At 40.7% G+C, this 25,297-nt stretch overlaps 1 protein-coding gene across 1 annotated transcript in view; it reads left to right on the top strand.

The window, feature by feature from the left end:
- The window catches only part of LOC115145169 (BMP/retinoic acid-inducible neural-specific protein 3-like), a 68,791-nt gene that overhangs the window by 18,184 nt on the left and 25,310 nt on the right, over window positions 1-25,297 (top strand). Inside the window, exon 2 of the mRNA XM_029686494.2 lies at window positions 21,360-21,698. Within this exon, the coding sequence (XP_029542354.1) occupies window positions 21,487-21,698 (212 nt within the window). The 5' untranslated portion in view covers window positions 21,360-21,486. The remainder of the gene's footprint in view (window positions 1-21,359; window positions 21,699-25,297) is intronic.

Here is a 25,297-nt window from a genome sequence, read left to right as displayed (position 1 = left end):
AGATGATGGTACAAGAAAAATACAAAAGAACGGTTGGTTTTTCTTTTCTATTATCTTTTATCAGATCTATTGTGTTATATTCTCCTACATTCCTTTCAATTTCCACAAACTTCAAAGTGTTTCCTTTCAAATAGTACCAAGAATATGCATATCCTTGCTTCAGGGCCTGAGCTACAGGCAGTTAGATTTGGGTATGTCATTTTAGGCGAAAACTTTAAAAAAGGGACCGATCCTAAAGCTTTATCCCCACCCATCGCTTTAAGGGTTGATCTGAGCATTCTGTACTAACAGTAGTCAATCACCCAAGCTAACTTGCTAGCTACTTCCAGAAACAAGTGAGAGAACAGCTCACTGAACATTACTCTCTCTAGCAGAGCTGGTTAGGCTGTTATGTTATCCAGAGCGTTGGTGACTGCAACTATGCTGTCAGATTGTCCATTCGTATATTCAGAGCATTTCACCCTCGGAGCGTTCAGAGTGTACACTGGATGCTTTGGCTGAGGAGTAGAGTTGATCCGAACATTCTGACCTCACAACGGCAGTCAAGTACCCAAGCTAACTAGCAAACATTGGCTAGCGTGTTAGCTACTTCCAGACACAAATGACAGAACACCCAACTCTGACCATTTTCCTCGCCTTAGCAGAGCTGCATAGGCTGTTTTAATGTTATCCAGAGCGTTGTTGACTAACTGTGCTGCTGGCAACAATTTAATTATGCTAGCTAGCTAGGTAAACAATAAAAGCTAGCTAACATCAGGCTAAACTAGTCAACCAAATGGCTCTGCAATACGAATAATAAGATCACACACTTTACGTTAGCTAGCGAGCCCGCCAGCTAACATTAGCTATCTAACAATACACTTTAACTTGAAATGACACCACTTTCTGTCAATTAGGAACGTGTAATATCTGAAAATGTAGCTAGCTAGACTATCTTACCCGTATACATCATGGATGGACGTGTCTCCTGTCGGATGCCATGGTTTCCCTTAGTTTGAAGATGTAATCCGGAGACAGGTGTTGTTTTCCATCTCCTTAGCTATCATACTCGAATTCCACTGATTTCAAAACTCGGCCCTCCAGAAAGTGGAGAGCATCACTTATGCAATTTTACTACGCAATACATTATTTATAAAAGCCGCGTTAGGAAGGATTACCTGGACATAATGACCAGCTCAAATAGACAGAAGTGTGCTATATGGCAGACCAATCCAAACTCATCCCTCGGCATGTCCAGCCCACTCATTATCTCAGCCACTCATGGCTAGCGGGAATGTTGCTCACTTTTTCTCTGGCTAAATCAACTTGGCTCGTAATTTTAATCATTTTAATAATTTTACTTTTAAAATGAAAGTTCACATTCGAGAAGGCATTTCTGCCAACAAACGCATTTTGATAAAATATGAATTAGTGACCCTCAACATATACGCATAATTTCCTGAAATGGGTCACACACACATCCTAAAAATCCAAAACAAATAGCTAAATGATCCATAGTATGACCATAGTGCATATATAATAAATCACTGTGTTCATTTAATGAAAATATTTGCCTCTTTTGGGTCTTGAAATGTCTGGTCAAAGATATTTACATACACAGCCCCGAATGGCTGATAAAACAGTCTAGAGCCCACCCCCTTCTACTATTATAATCAGATTACATTGTGACATCATGATGTCGGCCAAAGGCTGAAATTCCAGGATTTCTTTTCAAACTGCTCGTACACAAAAATGGTATTAACTTTTTCACCATTTCTGAGTGTTATTTCAACTTCATATTGTGGAAATATCATTAAACAAACAGCAACATCAGGTTCTTAGCTGCCAAAAGGGGGATACTAAAACATTTTTCAAGCGAGGTGGGTGCCCCCCCCAACCAAATCACGCCCACACCTCTTACTATTCCTTTGCATTAACATAGCAGCTTTTCTTTGGGTGTTGATGTGTAAGACATCCGAATAGGAGAGGAGCTGTAGATCTGCAGACATATTATTATTTCACAAAGGCTTTGCGTCCCCCCAGCGCCTGTATGAAAGCCATTGTTGACAGTCATACCCGTAGGAGGGGCGATACTGTATGTGGGTTAATTAGGGCCAAAAACCTTTTTTAGTCAGCACCCAAGGGGAGATTGTAAAGTTTATCACTTCGTGCTTCCACACTTTGAAGATGCTTTTGGGGATGGCTAGCAGACAAGTTTCAAAGTGGACCAGTTACTTCCTACCCTCCTCCTCTCTCCCTCCTTCCCTCACTCCCTCTGCCTTCAAGTGTATTGGGAGATATCACGAAGTGAGGGCCATCCCCACATTAGCATAGTTGCAGTGCCAGCGAAGGGAAGGCGCATCATCTCTATGGCTCCGGTGTCCTGATGGGTATAGTGGCTGAACAGATGTTCTGAGAAACACTACTCTCTCTTTTCTCACTCAGTCACTCACTTACTTACTCTCCCCCCGATCCCTCTCTCTCCTCTGAATGGGACTGGTGGAATGCTTTAGACAGATTAGGTTGGGGAGTTCCCAAACCTCATCAAGCATACAACAGTACAGTATCTCCTCTGAGCCGAGAGGGAGAGTGAAGAGACTGTCTAAACACTGCGGTAGGTCTGACACTGTAGGTTAAACAGTCTCTGGATGTGTCACTCAAAAAGACCGGTGCAATCGAGACAGACCTTTAGATCTTTAGAAGTAGCTGTAGTAGTAGTTGCATAGTAATGTCACACTTAGGGCTGGGCGATATATCAAATTAATTATGTACATTCGATTGTATGTTTTAACACAATATTCCAAATGCCTGAATTGCAAGAATCAAGGTTTATTTTAGTTTTAGTTTATGGCCGCTTGTTCTCATGTTGTCTTTTGGTCTCATCTCCTTCACTCCTTTTGTTGTGACTGTGCACCCTCCCATTTAGACTCACACACCAAGTTCCTCCTCCTGCCACTCAGAATAACACAAATTAAATGTGTCTTCTTTCTCTCTTTCAACTCACTATTTGCATTTGAGGTTTGGTCCAACAGCTCATATGGACACAAAAACACACTGAGATGTTATTTTACTGTAATAGAGGAGTACCGACATTGTGTGAAGAGCAGACCCTACTGAAACGGGAGTATCACTTAACATTGATTCTGGAAAATGAATGATCAGTTTCTGTTGAGCGCAGCATTGCGGTACCATGTACCCCTAGCAGCATTTTAGCCACAGACTGTTATACTAGCTGTATAGTCTGTGTTTGTTAAATGTGCAAAGACCATAAAAAAACAATTATATAAGGATTTGGCAACTCATTCTCGTTCTGAGAAATAAGTTGGGCCACTTGATATAAACATCTGAACAAAGTGGACAGGCTAGCATGCTGTTCAAACCGTTGGAGACAGACAGAAGGGTGTGTTCATAACAATTGAACTTGTATACCTAGGTCTATAACAGGTGACTGTAAAGACTCTCGAGCGTGCATAAAGGAAATATATAAAACATGAGCTCTTTGAGAAATGTTCTGTGAGAACGGAGTAGAGATTACGTGAATGAATGGCATTATTAATAATCAATATGATTATTTAGCATGGATTTAGGGCAATCCTCTGTGGGACATCTAAATGGGTCACAGAGCTATAGAACCAACCATCCCTGGCCCCTTTTCAAGGCTTTCAGCACTAGCTACTAGTCCAATCTGCTGAATGAACAATGAGAATGAAGACAAGTTTATTATAGTTTCAATATATTATAATAATGCTGTCCTGTTGTGTCTAAAACTGAACATAATAAAACCTAATCAAACTCAAAACATAAAAAAATGTAATTTGATTTTATATTAAAATCTGTACTTCTGTGCTGATTGCTGGTCTAATTCAGTCAGTGTAACTAGGGCTGGGTGATATGGACTAAAAATCATATAAAAGAAGTTTCTAATGACTTTTAAAATGTTTTCTCTAAGTCAGCTTTGTTATCCTAAAGCAAAACAACTGGCATGTTCATGAGAGTCTCACCTTTCCATAGAGGGGTCATATTAGTGTGAAGCCCAAAGTGTTCGGATGCTACAGAGGTTGGCAGATCGGCAGTACCGTGTTCGTGAGAGTCTTTCCTTAGTGGTCATTTTAATTGGCCATATTGTAGGCCAAACAGTTCGGCTTCTACAGACATTTTCATAAAAAATACTCGTCGCAAAACCCACTGGCTTCAGGTCATCTACAACATCCTGCTAGGTAAAGTCCCCCCTTATCTCAGCTCGCTGGTCACCGTAGCAGCACCCACCTGTAGCACGCGCTCCAGCAGGTATATCTCTCTGGTCACCCCCAAAACCAATTCTTCCTTTGGCCGCCTCTCCTGCCAATGATTGGAACGAACTACAAAAATCTCTGAAACTGGAAACACTTATCTCCCTCACTAGCTTTAAGCACCAGCTGTACATAGCCCATCTATAATTTATCCCAAACAACTACCTCTCCCCTACTGTATTTATTTATTTTGCTCCTTTGCACCCCATTATTTCTATCTCTACCTTGCACATTCTTCCACTGCAAATCTACCATTCCAGTGCTATATTGTATTTACTTCGCCACCATGGCCTTTTTTTTGCCTTTACCTCCCTTATCTCACCTCATTTGCTCACATTGTATATAGACTTATTTTTCTACTGTATTATTGACGGTTTTGTTTGTTTGTTTTACTCCATGTGTAACTCTGTGTTGTTGTATGTCGAACTGCTTTGCTTTATCTTGGCCAGGTCGCAATTGTAAATGAGAACTTGTTCTCAACTTGCCTACCTGGTTAAATAAAGGTGAAATAAAAAAAATTAAAAGGCCGATTTTCAGGATGTCTCATGGTCTGACAAACATCGCTGTAGCTCTAGATATCTCTAGATTAAACAGACTGATTTTGATGGGAATATTTGTATTATGCTAATTTGATTTTGGAAACACCTACTCGTTGAATGAGTAGGTGTGTCCAAACCTTTGACTGGTACTGTGACTCGTTTCAGGAAACTAGCTGTATGTCACGTGTCATTACTTCACAGGAGAGCTATTTGAACAAACTTTAAAAATATATATATGTTTTTAGACAGAAATGCCTTTTGGAACATGTGAATTTTCATGTGCCTTAATAAGAAATGTTTATGCCATCTGTAAATACTAATAAAATTGTTAAATTACGAGCCTAGTTGGTCTAGCCATGGAAAAAGTCGGCAATCTTCTCGCTAGCCATAATTGGCTGAGATAATGAGTGGGCTGGATATGCTGAGAGATGAGTTCAGATCGGTCTGCCAGGTAGCAAGCTTCTGTCTATAACATGAGCTGGTCAGTATGTGTGGGTAATCATTTCTAACATATTTTGAAAGATATCACATAGTAGAACTGCAAAAGTGTTGCCCTCCACTTTCTGGTGGACCGAGTTTTGAAATCAGTGGATTTAGATTATGATAGCTAAGGAGATGGAGAAAATTCTGGTGTTTGATTGAAAATATGCAGACAGATTTGGAAAGAAAATGCACGCAAGGCTGTTGTATAGAACAGCTGTCTCCAGACTACTGTTACATTTTGAAACAAAGGGCAAGCATGGCATCCATGACAAAGAGGGAGAAGCGTCCATCCATGTATACTGGTAAGATAGTCTAGCTAGCTAAATTTTTTGATTTTACACATTTCAAATTTTGTCAAAGTTGTTTTCATTTCAAGTTAGTTTACTATTAGCTAGCTAGCTAATGTTAGCTTGCTGGCTTGCTAGCTAACGTTATGTGTATGATCTGTGTGGTAATATTATTCCTATCTCTGTCATTTGCATTGCTAGTTATAGGCTAATGTTAGCTAGCTAACATTGAACCTGGTTGGCTACATGCAGATTCATGCAGGGTAGTAACATTATGAGTTGGGATTATGGTTCATTGTTTACCTAGCTAGCTACATGTCTAAACAAAAGACTCCACTATGCAAGTAACCATTTCAATAGAATGTTCATGATGTTACTGTGACAACTGTCGATAGCCAGAGTGAATTTACCACCTACGTTTATCTACTCCGATTTCAAAGCACTCTTGTCTGAGTGTGCCAGAGTGCAGAATAACTGACCAATTTACGAACGCTCAACACCCGTTGAATGTGGCCGGTGTCAGTAAACATTAGCAAAAAAAGCGTAATTAAATTGTTGCCAGCAGCACAGTTCCAGTCACCAACACTCTGGATAACACGAAAACAGCCTAACAAGTTCTGCTATTCTGAGTAAAATGGTCAGAGTGAGCATTTCTCTCATTTGTGTCTCTAAGTACTTAGCAAGCTAGCCAACATTAGCCAGTTAGCTTGGGTGCTTGACTGCAGTTGTTAGGTCAGAACGCTCGGATCAACACTACTCTTCGGCCAGAGCATCCAGTGTGGGCTCTGAACACTCTGAGAGCAAAACACTCTGAATTTACAAATGGACAATCTGACATCTTTATGAACAGCCAGAGCACACTCTGGCATTCCAGATTGAATTTACGAACACACTTGTAGTATAAACCAGCCTTTATCCTTGAAATCTTTGGTTGTTTAGTATATGGCCTCATGTCAATCCTTAAAGAGATGGGTGGGGCTAAACCCTAAGAGGGTGTGAAGATGCTGAATGGGTGTATTACAAAGAGCTCTCCAGTAGGTGTACCAAAAATTCAAGGGCCATTTTCTCAAAAGTGAAGTTACAAGTTTATCAACATTCAAATAATTACTTTCCCATTGTTCCTCAACTGTAGTGTATGATATACCCTTTTCTAGCTCTGAGTCTCTACTTTTAGCCAATGTAAAAAAATTAAAAAAAACATTTCAAATTTTGCTACGTAAGACCAAATCGAGCCAGTCTGCCACAGATCATTCACATTATATCCCAAAAGTTCCATTCCATAAGATAATACATCTGATAATAAGTACTCGTAGAAATGTTTGAGAATTTTAAGTCGTCGACTTCAAGTTGTTTTTGCAAATAACTAAATAAACCTGACACGAGTTGAATTAAATGGAAAATGCTTTGAAAATAAATAAAAATCTTGCTCAGTGTTCTATTGACATTTCACAGATAAGCTGGTTTGTGTTTCGAAGTCTTTGAAAAATAACAGGAACTTCACATTTACATGTCATATCTCAAAATCGAAATCTATCTTACCTCTGTTTTATGTCCTCCGGATTTGAGAAGAGAGATGACGAGTTCAATGATAAGCCTGTGAGGTATTCTTAATTCTCGCACAGCATCCAGTCTAGCAGACGCAATGCTATTTTCCAGATTTTTCACCACTTTTTCTTCTCTGGCCAATGATTTAGTTGCCCTAATTTTTTAATAACTACAATAAGTTTTGAACGGATTATGATAGAGACATGAGGTTGGACCATTTGTTTTCTCAGAGGACTATCAACACAATTAACATATTTATTATTTTACCCATTGGTCAAAAGATGCGTTTTTGATTGGACACCCTAATCATTGGCATTCTTATCACCCAGAGCACTTCACACATACGTTACCTAACAAACATACACCCATCTCTGGCCTTTGTGCGGTGGCTACAAACAGCCCTGGGTTAATAGCTGGCCCACGTTGTGTACTGTATAATAATATGTGAGTGGCTGTATAATAATATTTCAGTGGAGCCACCAGGGCCTTTGTTCTCTGTCTTACGACTGGTAGTAATTAAACTGCCTTTCACGCCACAGCCACGGCCTCGGCTACGACAATCCTGTTGTTTCTATATATATATGGTGGTGTTCCAGGTCACCTACATTGCAGTCACGCTGTACAGAGCAGTAGATTGCTATACTGATGCTGTTCCTTGGATAAATACTTCTCCAGGCATTATGACATCCCAAACAGGGAGTATTCTTGCAGGCCTAGTATCTACATAATATAAAGAATGTGAACAACAATCTCACTTCCTATTGAATGCCGAAACGAGGGAGAGCTGTTTGTTGTTTTGAAAGTCTCTGAAAAAGTGTTTTTATTGAAAAGGTTTGGTAACTAGTTACCTTTTGAGTTTGGATCCTGCGACATGGTTGGCATCAGTTGCTGGGACCACTGCCATATGTCCAGGGAACCTGCTGACTAAGGCTCCGATGAGCTGCTTGCCATAGCAGATAGGCAGCTTACAGTGGCAGCTAGGCTATCAAGCTGGCGGGGTTTCCTTGAGGGCTTGAGAACTGTGAGAACTACAGCATAGCTTACATTTTTACCATGACAAATACCATGGTAAAGGACAGTGGTGTCTCTCTCTTTCACAGTTGAAGGATATTTAAAAAAAACAAAAATAGTTCTACAAGCAGTTGTTACAACAAGAAAATAGCTTCAAGTGTTTTGTCCAAATACTGGTGGAGTCATCTAATAAAATAATAGATTACATGACCAGAGAGGTCCAGGAACCGAAGAACAGTTTGCAGTTCTCCCGGGGTCAACTCTATTTAGTGTCAGCAGGAAAACGGCAAGATGACAGCAATCTGTAAGTCACTCAGGGAGGACAAGTTCTGTATGTGAATCCATGATAACAATGACAGAGAAATCAGACTCAGGGGACAATTAAATGTGGAAAAACATTGTTTTGGACGAAATTGAAAAATCTCCACATGAAACCTGGACCAAATTTGAGGACAACGTGAGGGAAATGATCTTGGAGAAACTGAAGATGGACCACAGGAAGATTGAGGTGGAGTACTCCCACAGGATTGGGAAAACCCACCACTGGCCCAGGTGACCGGCCCAGGCCGATCATGCTCAGGTTCAAGGACAAGGTAGCTGTTCTGGAAAGAGCCAAGAACTTGAGAGGAACAAGGACTATCCTGAAGTTGTGCACCCGAAGAGAAAATAACTTATCCCAGCCATGAAAGCTGCCAGAGTGCTTGGGGACATGGCTTACATCCACTATGACAGGCTCATTACCCACCCTCCCTCCCAAAAGCCTGGAAGAGATGAGAGAGGCAAGCCTATGGGTTCAAAGCTTCAACCCCGCAGCGGCGCACACACACACACACCAACTGATTAATGGACTGCAGAATGTTTTTTTCCCCTCATGCTTTGTTTTTTCTTTTCCATACGTGACCGACCATCTTGATTCGGTCTTATGTAGAAACATTTGAGATTGTGTTCTTTACATTGGATAAAAGCAGAGAAACATAAATACAAAATGGTATGTCATACACTGCATTTGAGGAACAATGGGAAAGTAATTCTGCTTTGAAAGTTGATAGTTTAAAGTAACCTCAGTTTTGAGAAAATGGCCATTGAATGTTTTGGTACCTCCTGGAGAGCTCTTCTTTGTCTACACCTATTCAGCATTGTTCACACCCTCTTAAGCCAAACCCACCCATCTCTTTAAGGATTCACATGTGAGGTCATGTTTATTTTTTTAAATTTATTTCACCTTTATTTCACCAGGTAGGCTAGTTGAGAACAAGTTCTCATTTACAACTGCGACCTGGCAGTCAGCTAGTTAGGCTGTTTTGTGCTAAACAGTGAGTAGCATAGTAAAGATTAAGACTAAAAGTGGTAAACGTAGTAGCCTAAAATAAGAAAAAGTTCCAGGTAAACAAAATATCCAGATAAAAATATGTTATAAATATTAGATGACGCTTACCCAGACACACTTGATTGATGGGTCATGTGAAATAAATGCTATAACCTCAAGCCACATCTTGCTAAGTGGATGGGTCTCTACAGAAAGTTTAAACGGTATAGTGAAATGATTACTTGCATAGTACCAATATCAAAAACAGAGTGCCAATATGAAGAAAATAATATACAGTATGTACAAGAGCATACAATCAGGGGACAAACGGCTGAGCAGCAGAATAAAAAAAATAGCAGCAACATATGGTGTGTGTGTTAGGAGAGAGTCATTTGAATAGAGGCACTGCAGAGAGTGATGATGACTGGAAACTCACCCCCGGTGATGAACTGGTTCGTCCGAACCACGCATAAACAAGATAATATATAATCGGAGAGCCTGTTTCTGTCCTGCCCTTGACTTTGGTGCAGGGCATGTGACGTCCATAGCCTCTTCGTCGCAAAATTCCCTGATCTTCTCAAAGATATTTGTCTAGCTGTGTCCAGTCCAGGTGATCCTTGTACAGAAAGACCATATTTGGGAGAAAGGATTTCAGTGTTGCGCAGCAGCTGAAACCTGGTTCCGACTTGAGTCCAAATGCTCCTTGTCGACAATGACACCAGGCTCCAGAGCATCGAAGTTGTAAAACAGAAAATTACAAAAAAATTATGTGAGATCAATAAAAGGAGCACCACTCATGTTGGAGGTAAATTAAATAATCAAAATGTGTTTATGCTTTACATACCAAGTTTTGTTATCGATTCCTTGTAGAGATGCCACACCGCTGCTTTTCTCATATGGGATGGTGGCAGCTTTCCATCAAGTGTTTGTGTCCTGGGTAGCATCCTCGTAATACCATTGCATTATCCTTTGCATATTTGTTGATGAAGTTCCTAACTTGCTGCAAGTCCTCATGCTTCAGGTGTAACCTGTGCCTGCTTGGGCCAGCTCTATTTTTGACTGGAGGCATTAGACCATTCTCCTTGTGTGACTGGTGAAGGAGTGTCCTACTGATGCTGAAAGAGAAATTCCAGATACAAATATTTTGGCATTATTATACAATAGATAGCCGTCAGATAGACCTGGCTAACTTGATGGGTCATGTAATCATCTGGTGAAGTGGAGTCTTTTGTTTAGACATGCTATCTAAACAACAAACCATAATCCTAATGCATAAAGTACTAGCAATACAAACCGATTGTCATATCTAGCTGAAGTTAACCAAATAGGTTCGATGTTAGGTAGTTAGCTAGCTAACATTAGGCTATAACTGGCAATGCGAAATTGTATTCTGAGAACATTACTACACACAGATCATAAACGTAATGTTAGCTAGCGAGCCAGCCAGCTAACATCCGCTAGCTAGCTAAATAGTAATCTTTTAACTTCTCTAGGGTAGGGGGCAGCATTCAGAATTTTGGATGAAAAGCATGCCCAAATTAAACGGCCTGCTACTCGGGCTCAGAAGATATGATATGCATACAACTGGTAGATTTGGATAGAAAACACTAACGTTTCTGTGAGTATAACAGAACTGATTTGGCAGGCGAAAACCTGAGAAAAATCCATTCAGGAAGTTTTTTTGAGGGTTTTGTAGTTTTCTATTCAATGCCATTACAGTATCCATTGACTTAGGACTCAATTTGCAGTTCCTATGTCTTCCACTAGATGTCAACAGTCTTTAGAAATGGTTTCAGGCTTGTATTCTTATAAATGAGGAAATAAGACCAGTCTGAATGAGTGGACCCTGACGTGTCACAGAGCTTTTTCATGCGGAATCCCGAGAGAGTGCATTTCTTGTTTACCTTTTATATTGACAACGTTAGTGTCCGGTTGAAATTTTATAGATCATTTAGGCTAAAAACAACCTGAGGATTGAATATAAACATTGTTTGACATGATTCTATGAACTTTACGGATACAATTAGGATTTTATTCTGTCTGTTTTGACTGCGTTTAAGCCTGTGGGTTACTGAAAAAAACGCGCAAACAAAAGAGGTTTTTGGATATAAAGAGACTTTATCGAACAAAAGGAACATTTATTAAGTAAATTAATGTCTTCTGAGTGCAACCATATGAAGATCATCAAAGGTAAGGGGTTAATTTTATCTCTATTTCTGAGTTTTGTAACACTTCTGCTTGGCTGGTTACTGTTTGTAATATATTGTCAACTGGGCTATGTCCTCAAATAATCGTAAGGTATGCTTTCGCCGTAAAGCATTTAAAAATCTGACACCGTGGTTCGATTCACAAGAAGTTAATCTTTAAACCTATGTAAAATATGTTTTTTTCTGAATTTTTATAATGAGTATTTCTGTATTTGAATTTGGCTCTCTGCAATCTCACTGGATGTTGGCCAGATGGGACGCTAACGTCCCATATACCCTAGAGAGGTTTTAACTTAAAATTAAAACAACTTTCTGACAAAATTAGAAAGGTATAGTATATGAAAATGTAGCTAGACACTTACCCGTATACATGGAGGAATGCTTCACGGCAGACTGCAATCCCTTTCATTAAATAAGACGTCCTGTGTTTCCGTTTTGTTTGTACAGCTTGCTTGGCCCGTTGTGTCAAGTCAATCTGGTTCGCACTGACCGTGTACAATGCCATAAGAATCATCTTAAGCTTGAGTCCCGACCCAAACTCTGACCATTTTGCTCTCTCTAGCAGAGTTGATTAGGATGTTTTCATGTTATCCAGAGCATTGGTGACTGTAACTGTGCTCCTGTCAACAATTGAATTATGCTTTTTTGCCAACATTTACTGACACCGGCCATATTCAACCGGTGTTGAACGTTTTGTAAATTCATCAGTTATTCTGCGATACAGCAATAGCAATACAAGGATATAACATCTATAGAAGAGACAGGAACGCTTAAATGGGAGGTGTTGCTACAGTGTACATTTACAGTACCAGTCAAAAGTTTGGACACACCTACTCATGAACTTTTTCTTAATTTGCACTATTTTCTACATTGTAGAATAACAGTGAAGACATTACAACTATGAAGTAACAAATATGGATTCATGTAGTAACCCAACAAATCAAAAAATATTTGAGATTCTTCAAAGTAGCCACACTTTGCCTTGACAGCTTTGCCCACTCTTGGCAATCTAATTCATGTTAATAACAAAAAAATCCATCCTCAAACTTGCCCACTTTTGAATTTTACCCCTTTTTTCTCCCCAATTTCGTGGTATACAATTGTTGTAGTAGCTACTATCTTGTCTCATCGCTACAACTCCCATACGGGCTCGGGAGAGACGAAGGTTGAAAGTCATGCGTCCTCCGATACACAACCCAGCCAGCCGTACTGCTTCTTAACACAGCGCGCATCCAACCCGGAAGCCAGCCGCACCAATGTGTCGGAGGCTACACCGTGCACCTGGCAACCTTGGTTAGCGCGCACTGCGCCCGGCCCGCCACAGGAGTCACTGGTGCGCGATGAGACAAGGACATCCCTACCGACCAAGCCCTCCCTAACCCGGACGACGCTAGGCCAATTGTGCGTCGCCCCACGGACCTCCCGGTCACGGCCGGTTACGACAGAGCCTGGGCGCGAACCCAGGGACTCTGATGGCACAGCTGGCGCTGCAGTACAGCGCTCTTAACCACTGCGCCACCCGGGAGGCCACGGGGCGACCATTATTATTTAATCTGCGGATTTGCCCTTTAAACAGCTGCATATTATTGAAATATTAAAATGTCACCAACAAAAAGAAGGTATACAATAGGCCTATAGCAAATGCAGCATATGGCATTCATTTTACTCATGTAAATAGCACTTTTCAGTTGTGCTCAAAGCATGCCATTCCGTGAGGAACTCGAATCCATGAGCCCAATCAGTTACCCATGACAACAGTGTAGGGCTGGCTAATAAGTCCTTAGTTTTGGGGTCATGCTCAGGTAAAATAATTAGGCTAATCTATATTTCCATATCTCCAAGTCCTATTCTTAATTGTCAAAGTGGGCAAATTTAGGCAGGAAATGCCAACAGCGAACAGTGAGCCATCGTTTTCATGCATCAAAACAAATTAAATTATGAAAGAAAGGCATTGTAAGTTTCAATTATTTAAAATTGGTGTGGGAGAGGTGGATCTTTTTTTTGTCATTCAATGATGACAAACCTTCTGGCATTGACGACTTAGATGGAAAGCTACTGAGGATGATAGGAGTGGCCATAGAGTCATCTATCTGTCATATATTTAATCTGAGTCCAGAGGAAGGTGTTTGTCCTCAGGCCTGGAGGGAAGCCAAAGTCATGCTGCTACCCAAGAGTGGTAGATCAGACTTTACTGGTTCTAACAGCAGACCTTGCCAGCTCTTAGTAAGCTGTTGGAAAAAAGGGTGTTTGACCAAATACAATGCTATTTCTCTGTAAACAAATTGACAACAGACTTTCAGCATGCTTATAGAGAAGGGCACTCAACATGTACTGCACTGACATAAAGGACTGATGATTGGTTGAAATAAATTGATAATAAGATGATTGTGGGAGCGGTACTGTTATATTTCAGTACAGCCTTTGATATTATTAACCATCAACTGTTGCTGAGAATTTACATCTTATGGCTTTTCAAACTCTGCCATATTGTGGATTCAGAGCTATCTATCTAAAATAACTCAGAGGGGTTTGCTTTCATAGAAGCCTATCTAATGTTAAACATATAGGGTGTGGTGTGCTGGAGGGCAGCTCTCTAGGCCCTCAATTTTTTTTTAAATATTTACCAATGACTTGCCACTAGCATTAAACAAAGCCTGTGTGTCCATGTATGCAGATGATTCAACCATATTCAGTTGAAGTCGGAAGTTTACATACACTTAGGTTGGAGCCATTAAAGCTAATTTTTCAACCACTCCACAAATGTCTTGTTAACAAACTATAGTTAGAGCAAGTCAGTTAGGACATCTGCTTTGTGCATGACACAAGACATTTTTCCAACAATTGTTTACAAACAGATTATTTCACTTATAATTCACTGTATAACAATTCCAGTGGGTCAGAAGTTTACATACACTAAGTTGACTGTGCCTTTAAACAGCTTGGAAAATTCCAGACAATGATGTCATGGTTTTAGAAGCTTCTGGTAGGCTAATTGACATAATTTGAGTCAATTGGAGGTGTACCTGTGGATGTATTTCAAGGCCAACCTTCAAACTCAGTGCCTCTTTGCTTGACATCATGGGAAAATCAAAAGAAATCAGACAAAACCCCAGAATTTTTTTTTTAGATCTCCACAAGTCTGGTTCATCATTGGGAGCAATTTCCAAACGGCTGAAGGCGGGACCATGCACCATGGGACCACGCAGCCGTCGGACCGCTCAGGGGAGCCGTGTTCTGTCTCCTAGTGATGAACGTACTTTGTGCGAAAAGTACAAATCAATCCCAGAACAACAGCAACAGACCTTGTGAAGATGCTAGAGGAAACAGATACACAAGTATCTATATCCACAATAAAACAAGTCCAATATCGACATAACCTGAAAGGCCACTCAGCAAAGAAGAAGCCACTGCTCCAAAACCGCCATAAAAAAGCCAGACTCCGGTTTGCAACAGCACATGGGGACAAAGATCGTACTTTTTGGAGAAATGCCCTCTGGTCTGATGAAACAAAAATAGAACTGTTTGGCCATAATGACCATCGTTATGTTTGGAGGAAAAAGGGGGAGGCTTGCAAGCTGAAGAACACCATCCGAAACGTGAAGCACGGGGGTTGCAGCATCATGTTGTGGGGAAGCATTGCTGAAGGAGGGACTGGTGCACTTCACAAAATAGATGGCATCATGAGGGAGGGCAATGATGTGGATATATTGAAGCAACATCTCAAGACATCAGTCAGGAAGTTAAAGCTTGGTTGCAAATGGGTCTTCTAAATGGACAATGACCCCAAGCATACTTCCAAAGTTGTGGCACGACAACAGAGTCAAGGACAACAGAGTCAAGGACAACAGAGTCAAGGACAACAGAGTCAAAGACAACAACGTCAAGGAATTGGAGTGGCCATCACAAAGCCCTGACCTCAATTCTATAGAAAATGTGTGGGCAGAACTGAAAAAGTGTGTGAGAGCAATGAGGCCTACAATCCTGACTCGGTTACACCAGCTCTGTCAAATTCACCCAATTTATTGTGAGAAGTTTGTGGAAGGCTACCCAAAACGTTTGACGCAAGTTAAACAATTTAAAGGCAATGCTACCAAATACTAATTGAGTGTATGTATACTTCTGACCCACTTTGAATGTGATGGAAGAAATAAGAGCTGAAATAAACCATTCTCTCTACTGTTAATATGACATTTCATATTCTTAATAAAGTGGTGATCCTAACTGAACTAAAACAGCGATTTTTTGCTTGGATTAAATGTCAGGAATTGTGAAAAACTGAGGTAAATATATTTTGCTAAGGTGTATGTAAACTTCCAACTTCAACTGTACATGTCACCATCACAGCTAAATGAAGTCACTGAAATCCTTAACAAGGAGTTGTAGTCAGTTTTGGAATGGGTGGCTGATAATAAACTGGTCTCTACAACTAAGAGCATTGTATTTGGTACAAATCATTCCATATGCTCTTGACCTCAGCTGAATCTAGTAATGAATGGTGTGACTAATGAAGTTGAGACTCAATTACTTGATTTTACCTTAGATTGTAAACTGTCATGGTGAAAACATATAGATTCTATGGGTATAAAGATGGGGAGAGGTCTGTCCATGATAAAGAAATGCACTGCTGTTTTTTGGCACCACATTCAAAAAAATACAAGTACTGCAGGCTTTAGTTTTGTTTTATCGTGATTATTGTCCAGTCATGTGGTCAAGTGCTACAAAGAATAACCTATTTAATCTGCCTCTGGCCCAGAACAGCGTGGCACGTCTTGCTCTTCATTGTAATCTGAGGGCTAATACAGTATGAATACTATGCATGCCAATCTCTCATGGCTAAGAGTTGAGGAGAGGCTGACTGCGTCACTTATTCTTTTTAAAAGAAACCTTAATGTGTTGAAAATTCCAAATTGTTTGCACAGTCAACTTACACACAGCTCTGACACACTTACCTCACCAGACATGCCACCAGGGGCCTTTTCACAGTCCTCAAATCCTCAAAAAAAGTCCACAGTCCTAAAAAAAAGTGTGCAATATTATATAGAGCCATTATTGCATGGAACTCCTTTCCATCTCATATTGCTCGAATGAACAAACCTGGTTTAAAAAAACAGATAAAGCAACACCTCATGGCACAACGCATCTTCCCTATTTGACCTAGATATTGTGTGCCTTCGGAAAGTATTCAGACCACTTGACTTTTTCCACATTTTATTACATTACAAATGTATTCTAAAATGGATTTAAAAATAAATAATCTCACACAATACCCCATAATGACAAAGCAAAAACAGTTTTCTTTAAAACATTTTTGCAAATGTATTAAAAAATAGACTGAAATGACTTAATTACATAAGTATTCAGACCCTTTGCTCTGAGACTCGAAATTGAGCTCAGGTGCATCCTGTTTCCATTGGTCATCCTTGAGATGTTTCTACAACTTGATTGGAGTCCATCTGTGGTAAATTTAATTGATTGGACATGTTTTGGAAAGGCACAGACCTATCTATATAAGGTCCCACAGTTGACAGTGCAAAGGCATTATCATGTGCTCCACTAAGGATATTTATCTTACAACTTGTCCTTGTGATAAAAAATGATGTGGGTAAAACAAAGTGCAAATTAAACGTTATAGCACCATTAGGTGCAAAAACTTGACTTACCCAGTTGCGGCCCACTTTGTGCAAACAAACCACTCGATTTCGTCCCTACTTTATATCGGCATCGACCATGTCACCTTCGCAAGGAGAGGGAGTGACCTCGACAATTTGTTAAAATGAGAGGCTGCCTGGATCTTTAATTTAAAGACCCTCACTCCCTTCGGTCTCGACGTAGACTTCGATCTGAAGCCATTCTTGTGATTTTGCTATTGTAAATGTTTGTATCTTCGATCGTATGCTATCCTTTAATGTTTTTGGTATGTTATTTTCTTATATGAGAATTAACCAATGATATGAGGCCACACCCAGCCATGATTACAGACACACGTGTGTCCTTTGACACTATAAACTAGTCACCCTGTAGTGTTTGTCATTATACCCCGATGAAGACAGCTTGTCTGTTGAAACGTTGGTTATTAGGTTATTGCATTGGACCTCCTAGAGTGTGCAGCTCCTCCTTTAATTTTTCATGTGTTCCATTCCGCTAGCCTGCACCTCGCCTAAATAGTTGTCTATTTATTTCGCCTCTAGTGCAAAAACCAAGCCATGAGGTCGAAGGAATTGTATGTTGAGCTCCGAGACAGGATTGTGTCGAGGCACAAAAAATGTCTGCAGCATTAAACGTCCCCAAGAACACAGTGGCCAACATCATTTTAAATGGAAGAAATTTGAAACCACCAAGACTCTTCCTGGAGCTGCCTGCCTAGCCAAACTCAGCAATCGGGGAAGAAGGACCTTGGTCAGGGAGGTTACCAAGAACCCAATGGTCACTCTGACAGACCTCCGGAATTCCTCTGTTGAGATGGGAGAACCTTCCAGAAGGACAAACATCTCTGCATCACCCCACCAATCAGGCCTTTATGGTAGAGTGGCCAGACAGAAGCCACTCCCCAGTAAAAGGCACATGATAGCCCGCTTGGAGATTGCCAAAAGGAACCTAAAGGACTCTCAGACCATAAGAAACAAGATTTTCTGGTCTGATGAAAACAAGATTGAACTCTTTGGCCTGAATGCCAAGCATCACGTCTGGAGGAAACTTGGCACCATCCCTATGGTAAAGCATGGTGGTGGCAGCATCATGCTGTGGGGATGTTTTTCAGCGGCAGGGACTGGGAGACTAGGCAGAATCAAGGGAAAGATGAGCGGAGAAAAGTACAGAGATCCTTGATGAAAACCTGCTCCAGATCGCTCAGGACCTCAGACTAGAGGCGAAGGTTCACCTTCCAACAGGACAATGACCCTAAGCACACAGCCAACACAATGCAGGAGTGGCTTCGGGACAAGTCTCTGAATGTCCTTGAGTGGACCGGCTAGAGCCCGGACTTGAACCCGATCAAACATCTCTGGAGAGACCTGAAAATAGCTGTCCATCGACACTCCACATCCAACCTGAGAGCTTGAGAGGATCACCTTGTAGCGTCATGCACCAAGCTTGTAGCGTCATACCCACAAAGAGACAAGGCTGTAATCGCTGCCAAAAGGTGCTTCAACAAAGTAAAGGTCTGAATACTTATGTAAATGTGATATTTACGTTTTATTGCAAAACATTTTAAAACCTGTTTTTGCTTTGTCATTATGGGTTATTGTGTGTAAATTGATGAGGAAAAAATCTATTTAGTCCATTTTAGAATAAGACTAATGTAACAAAGTGGAAAAGGTGAAGGGGTCTGAATACTTTCCGAATGCACTGTAAATGAAAATATCAATGAAAATATTGTATTTCTACCGGTAAATGTGCGCTTATCACATGAGGTTGGTGGCACCTTAATTGGGGAGTACAGGCTCGTGTTAAAAGCACATTGGTTCCATTTGTTTGATGACATTCCATTCACTCCTTCCCAGCCATTATGAGCAGTTCTCCCCTCAGCAGCTTTCACTGATGCTTATAGTATTGTTTTCTTTGGCAACTGTGGTATAAGCAGGATAAACAGCTTATACATAAACAACAAAATAAAATGTGTGACCGTGTAGCAATAGTTAGTTGGTTAGCTAGCGGCAAGGAATGGATAAGAACGTTGCCACTGAGCATGGCAATGGAACATAAAGAACGAACGACTGGGTCGTGTCCATAAATATGGAACTAATTGAACAAACGATTTAGTTCTCTGGCAACCAAAAGGTGAGAAAGTATGAATTTGCTTATACATTTTTTAAATAGTAATGTAGAAAAAAGTATTTATACCACTAAATGTGTACTTTCATATTGTTTATTTGGCCATGGTGGTATAATTGGGATAAATGCCTCTGTATGTTACCTTGGAAAAATGAACTCCACAAAGGGACTCGGCTCTGCCTCATCCTGCGCCATCGTCCATTATTTCCAAGGTAATGTACAGAAAATCAGAGTTTATTCCTTATGTATCATGTCATGTTATGTGTGGACCCCAGGAAGAGAAGCTGCTATCCTAATAAAATACCAAAATATTACCAAAATATGATATTTATTGCAGCTCAAGGATGGCATTTTAACCATGTTTGAAAATGTAATGTTTATGTTTGCGTATGCAAGCACATATGTGATCCAGTAATGCCCTTGTAAAGTGGTAATGGTGTGTACGGGATATGATTCAGACAGATAATAATCTGGTTAGTTGGGTCTGTGTTGTCTGTTAATGTGATTATAGAGCTGGTGTTGTCTGAATCTGTGGACAGATACATGTTTACATACTGGACTTTTACATTGAGCAGGTAGATAGAATAGAGATGATGATGAGTGAGAGAGAAAGTCAGCTAGAAAGAGAGAGAGAGAGACTAAATAGTTTTCCTTCCTGCATCAGTGTTTGTTTGGCCCCATGCCTGTTGGATAATAAAATAAAGCGTCTTTAAACATGACCCCTGTACTCTTTTCTAATATTAACAGGTTAGACAGTCCCCTCACTGTAAGCGAAGGTCACCTTTACACAATGTTTACAAAAAGCCATGTATACCCTACGTGCTGCAGGGGGTCCAATTGACTTGGTGGAAATAGTGTTGCTGTTGCATGAATGTTGTAAAAGCTGAAAGGCTAACTCACTGTTTAACATTAACAACAGCCACAAAAACAAAGTTATAAGGGAATTACTGAGGATAGCAATGGTTGCAGTGTTTCATGGCTTCCCTACTCCCTCACTATGTGGAACACCACTGTGCTAAAATGAACTGCTCTCCATTGTTGGCTCCCTGCTGTGTAGGATCTGAGTAATCAGATCCAACCACCCCAACCCTAATACACACACACACACACACACACACACACACACACACACACACACACATACACACACACACACACACACACACATACACACACACACACACACACACACACGCACATACACATCTCATCAATATGTGTTGCCATACACAGATGTCTGCACTGAGGAATTAAATGTCATGCAGCAAAATCGGAGCTTTTGAATCTGGTGTGATCACATTGTGAACCAGATAAAGCCTGTGTTTGCATTGGTGAGGGATATTCACTTTTCTGTGAATAACACCCAGTCTGCAATTCATTATAGTCACACACATGATGCGTGGACACACCTTCTCTCACACTTCTCTCTTTTTCTCTCTCTCCTCTCTTTCTAGCTCTCTTTTTCTCCATATTTCACTCTTTCTCCCAGTCTCTCTCTCTCTCATCTCTTTCTCTCTCTCCATACCGCACTTTCTCATCTCCTAGCACCTGCTCCCATGTCCACCCCCCACCCCCTGGTGTCTTGTGCTATTGTTTGAGAATAATGATTTCTGAAACACTCCCACACACATGGTCACATGGCTGAGTTCACTTGACAGATTGTCATCAGAATACAGTAATGGGACTTAAAAAAAACAAGCATCTGGTTTGGTCACGGCTGCAGGGAGAAATTGACAACTCTTAGGAGGAAGATGGGAGGCTTGGACTAGAGATGGAACAGCAGGCTAGTCTTAAAACAGATGTCTAGTGACTTAATCCATAAGAGCTAAAGAGATCAGATTTGTTTTGTTACTTGTCAGTATGGGATCTCTAAAATTATGAAGGTGCTTGATGATTATAAGAGCATTCATTTCTCAAGTGACAATGATGTCTCTCACTTCCAGGTCATCCGGGGGAGGTGAGGGAATGCAGATCCACCTGTCATCCCAGAGGAGGTGTAAGCTCACGTGTGGGAATCCCTTCCACTGCTGATCCCTTCGCTCTTTCCCTCCCTCCCTCCCTCAACCTCTGATGGCTCTATGGGGCTTTCTGATCCTGCACTGCTGTGTCTGGTTCTGGCTCTTGACCGGGGCCCCTGCATTGGCCAGCCTGCCCCACGACCGCCCTGGGGGGCCCCTGGACTGGCTGCTGTCCGACAAGGGCCCCTTCCACCACTCCCAGGAATACACAGACTTCGTCGAGAGGAACCGGCAGGGCTTCTCCACCCGCTACAAGATATACAGGTTAGTCTCATATCAGGGTTTATACGTAGGGGGCTTACAGTTAAAGGGGTGAGTCTCCATATCAGAGTTCTCTTACATACAGGAGAGTCAGACCACAGGTAGTCTGATGAGGTGTTGGGAGAATCTAAAGTTAAATCAAATTGTATCAGTCGCATATTTGGCAGGTGTTATTGAAGGTATAATGAAATGCTTGTGTTCCTAGCTCCAACAATTCAGTAATATCTAACAATACACCACAATAAACACATCTAAAAAGTAAAATAATGGAATTAAGAAATGTAGAAATATTGTATGTTTTTTTAATATATATATGAAATGTGTGTGTGATGGTACAGTATGTAGATAGAATATGTAGTATATCTGAATAATACTATATGTACAGCAATGGTTAAATAGGATAGGTCTAGACTAGAATGCAGTATATACAGTGCATTCAGAAAGGATTCAGACCCCTTGACTTTATCCACATTTTGTTAAGTTACAACTTTATTCTAATTTTGATTAAATTGTTTTTTTCCCCCTCCTCAATCTACACACAATACCCCATAATGACAAAGCAGAAACTGGTTTATAGAAATATTTGCACATTTATTCAAAATAAAAAACTAATATCACATTAACGTAAGTATTCAGACAATTTACTCAGTACTTTGTTGAAGCACCTTTGGTAGCGATTACAGCCTCGAGTCTTCTTAGGTATGATGCTACAAGCTTGGCACACCTGTATTTGTGGAGTTTCTCCCATTCTTCTCTGCAGATCATCTCAAGCTCTGTCAGATTGGATGGAGAGCGTTGCTGCTCAGCTATATTCAGGTCTCTCCAGAGATGTTCAATCGGTTTCAAGTCCGGCTCTGGCTGGGCCACTCAAGGACATTCAAAGATTTTTCCCGAAGCCACTCCTGCGTTGTCTTGACTGTATGCTTAAGGTCATTGTCCTGTTGGAAGGTGAACCATTTCCCCAGTTTGGGGTCCTGAGCACTCTGGAGTAAAGTTTTCATCAAGGATCTCTCTGTACTTTGCTCTGTTCCCCTTTCCCTCGATCATTACTCGGGTCCCAGTCCCTGCCGCTGAAAGACACCCCCACAGCATGATGTTGCCACCATGCTTCACTGTAGGGATGGTGCCAGCTTTCCTCCAGACATGACGCTTTGCATTTAGGCCAAATAGTTCAAACTTGGTTTCATCAGACCAGAGAATCTCGAGTCCTTTGGGTGCCTTTTGGCAAACTTAAAGTAGACTGTCATCTGCCTTTTACTGAGGAGTGGCTTCCGTCTGGCCAATCTACCATAAAGGCCTGATTGGTGGAGTGCTGCAGACTTCGGATATTTTCAATGACGAGACTCTCAGTTAGATAGCAAATGTTCATTTTTTCCAAAAATATTATTTGTGTAAGAGAAATAGCTCCGTTTTGTTCATCACGTTTGGCTAAGAAAAAAAAACTTACAACGCCGAACTTTTTTCCAAATTAGCTCCATAATATCGACAGACATAATATCGACAGAAACATGGCAAACGTTGTTTAGAATCAATCCTCAAGGTGTTTTTCACATATCTATTCGATAATCTATCAGTGATGGCAGCTGGCTTCTAATCAGAAGAAAACGGAAAAATACTGCAGCTGGAGATTACGCAATAATTGCGACGGAGGACACCAAGCGACCACCTGGTAAATGTAGTCTCTTATGGTCAATCTTCCAATGATATTCCTACAAATACGTCACAATGCTGCAGACACCTTTGTGAAAACGTGGAAAAGGTAAGCTGACTCCTCGCTCCTCCACAGCCATATAAGGAGTCATTGCCATGAGGCGGTTTCAAAAAATGTGGCACTTCCTGATTGTATTTGTATCTGGGTTTTTTCTGTAACATCAGTTCTGTGGCACTCACAGACAATATCTTTGCAGTTTTGGAAAAGTCAGAGTGTTTTCTTTCCAAAGCAATTATATGCATAGTCGAGCATCTTTTTGTGACAAAATATCTTGTTTAAAACGAGAACGTTTTTCAACCAAAAATTAAAAGAGCGTCCCCTATATCGAAGAAGTTAAAGGTGTGAAGTAAATATCACTGGAAGGAAGGCCTTGAACACTTATGTGGAAAGACCTCACCTCACCCCTTTTATAATGATCTAGTGGAAACATTATTCACTTCACCTCATTTGACTTCATTGCAGTTCCTTCAGTTCAATAAAGGCCCTTGGAGAGGAGTGAAGAACTTTCCTTTCTCTAGCAAGTAAACTAGAATGACAAAATGGCACCTACTTGTGTAGCAATTGTGGAAATGTTCTTATCTATGTAAATACATTTTTTTTTAATCTATGCACCTAGACACCTACATAATATAGGTATTGTGGGTGATTTAAAAAAATATATATATTTTTTTAAGTGGATCAAGGTTATTACAAGCAAAGGCCCATATGCATATTCTGAAATGTGATCAGGTAAAATATGTTGATTACTTTAGTGCAGGGAAAGTAACTGATGATTTGTCACGCTAAACACAATTTCATATATTGGCTTGTTATATGAAATTAGTGGCAATTATGCCATAAATACCATTCATCATGGCTTGGAAGGCTATTGAACATGCACCGGGAAACTGCAGACGGGACTATGAAATCTATGGATTTGTGTTGGGTGTTTAATGGGCTTCCCGTGTTGACATTTAAAAAAAATATTTCTCCCCTGGCTAGTGCGGCCCAACCTAGCTCTGTGGCCTGAGCTTCATGGGTGGTAAGATTAATAGTCTTATCATGTGGCCAAGTGATTAGTAGGCTCTTAATACTTATTACTCTGCATTATCAGACAGTCCCCTGAGAGGCTACTGTCAGCCTCAAGGTTGTGTCTGAGGCACGCTAAATTACAACCAGTCCATGTTTCATGGGGGGAATTTCCTGTAAAATCTGTAGAATTACAGGAAATGAGCATTAAAACTGCAACATTTCCTCTCTGCCAATAAAAGGAGTGTGAACAGTTTGAACAGTTTGGGATCGCATGGGATGCGAGGTGGGGGTTTGTTACTACGCCGATAAGTGACAATATCCATTCGGACCATTGTCACCTAGGAGATTTTGTGTGACCGGACCTTCTCAAATAGTACTTGACTAGACTACCCCTGCCGTGTAGACATTGCTTTGCCGACTTTGCCAGACAACTTTTGGTTTTATTGTGGAATTGTGTGGTGGCCATTTTGTATTAAAGTGCATGCAGGTTGTACTAATTGCCTCTGTTAATATGTGGCATGCTGACAAGCATACATCCCATATGTCCACTCTGTTGCCAATTCCCAGAGATTGCAGCATAGCCAAACAGTCCACCACACTGTTTGTTGATTTTCAAATGACCTCTCATATCTGACAATCTATTCCCTGGCCCATAACAGATCATTTCACAGCAAAAGAGACTTGAGGAGATGGAAAGTGACAATATTATTTTCCTGCCCAGTTCTGCTCCTGCAGAGTTTTGGATCTCTGCTAAATTCTCATAATCCTCACTGACAGAGAGAAGATGAATTACCACAACTGGGTACTTCTAGTTACAGTGGCGGCGTGTTTCTACGCTGCAGTAATGAAATCGCACCATCTCCTCCTGATTGAATTTGAA

The sequence above is a fragment of the Oncorhynchus nerka genome, linkage group LG17 (genome assembly GCF_034236695.1).
Source record: "Oncorhynchus nerka isolate Pitt River linkage group LG17, Oner_Uvic_2.0, whole genome shotgun sequence".
Classification (NCBI taxonomy): domain Eukaryota; kingdom Metazoa; phylum Chordata; class Actinopteri; order Salmoniformes; family Salmonidae; genus Oncorhynchus; species Oncorhynchus nerka.
This window is presented reverse-complemented; position numbering and strand designations above follow the sequence as displayed.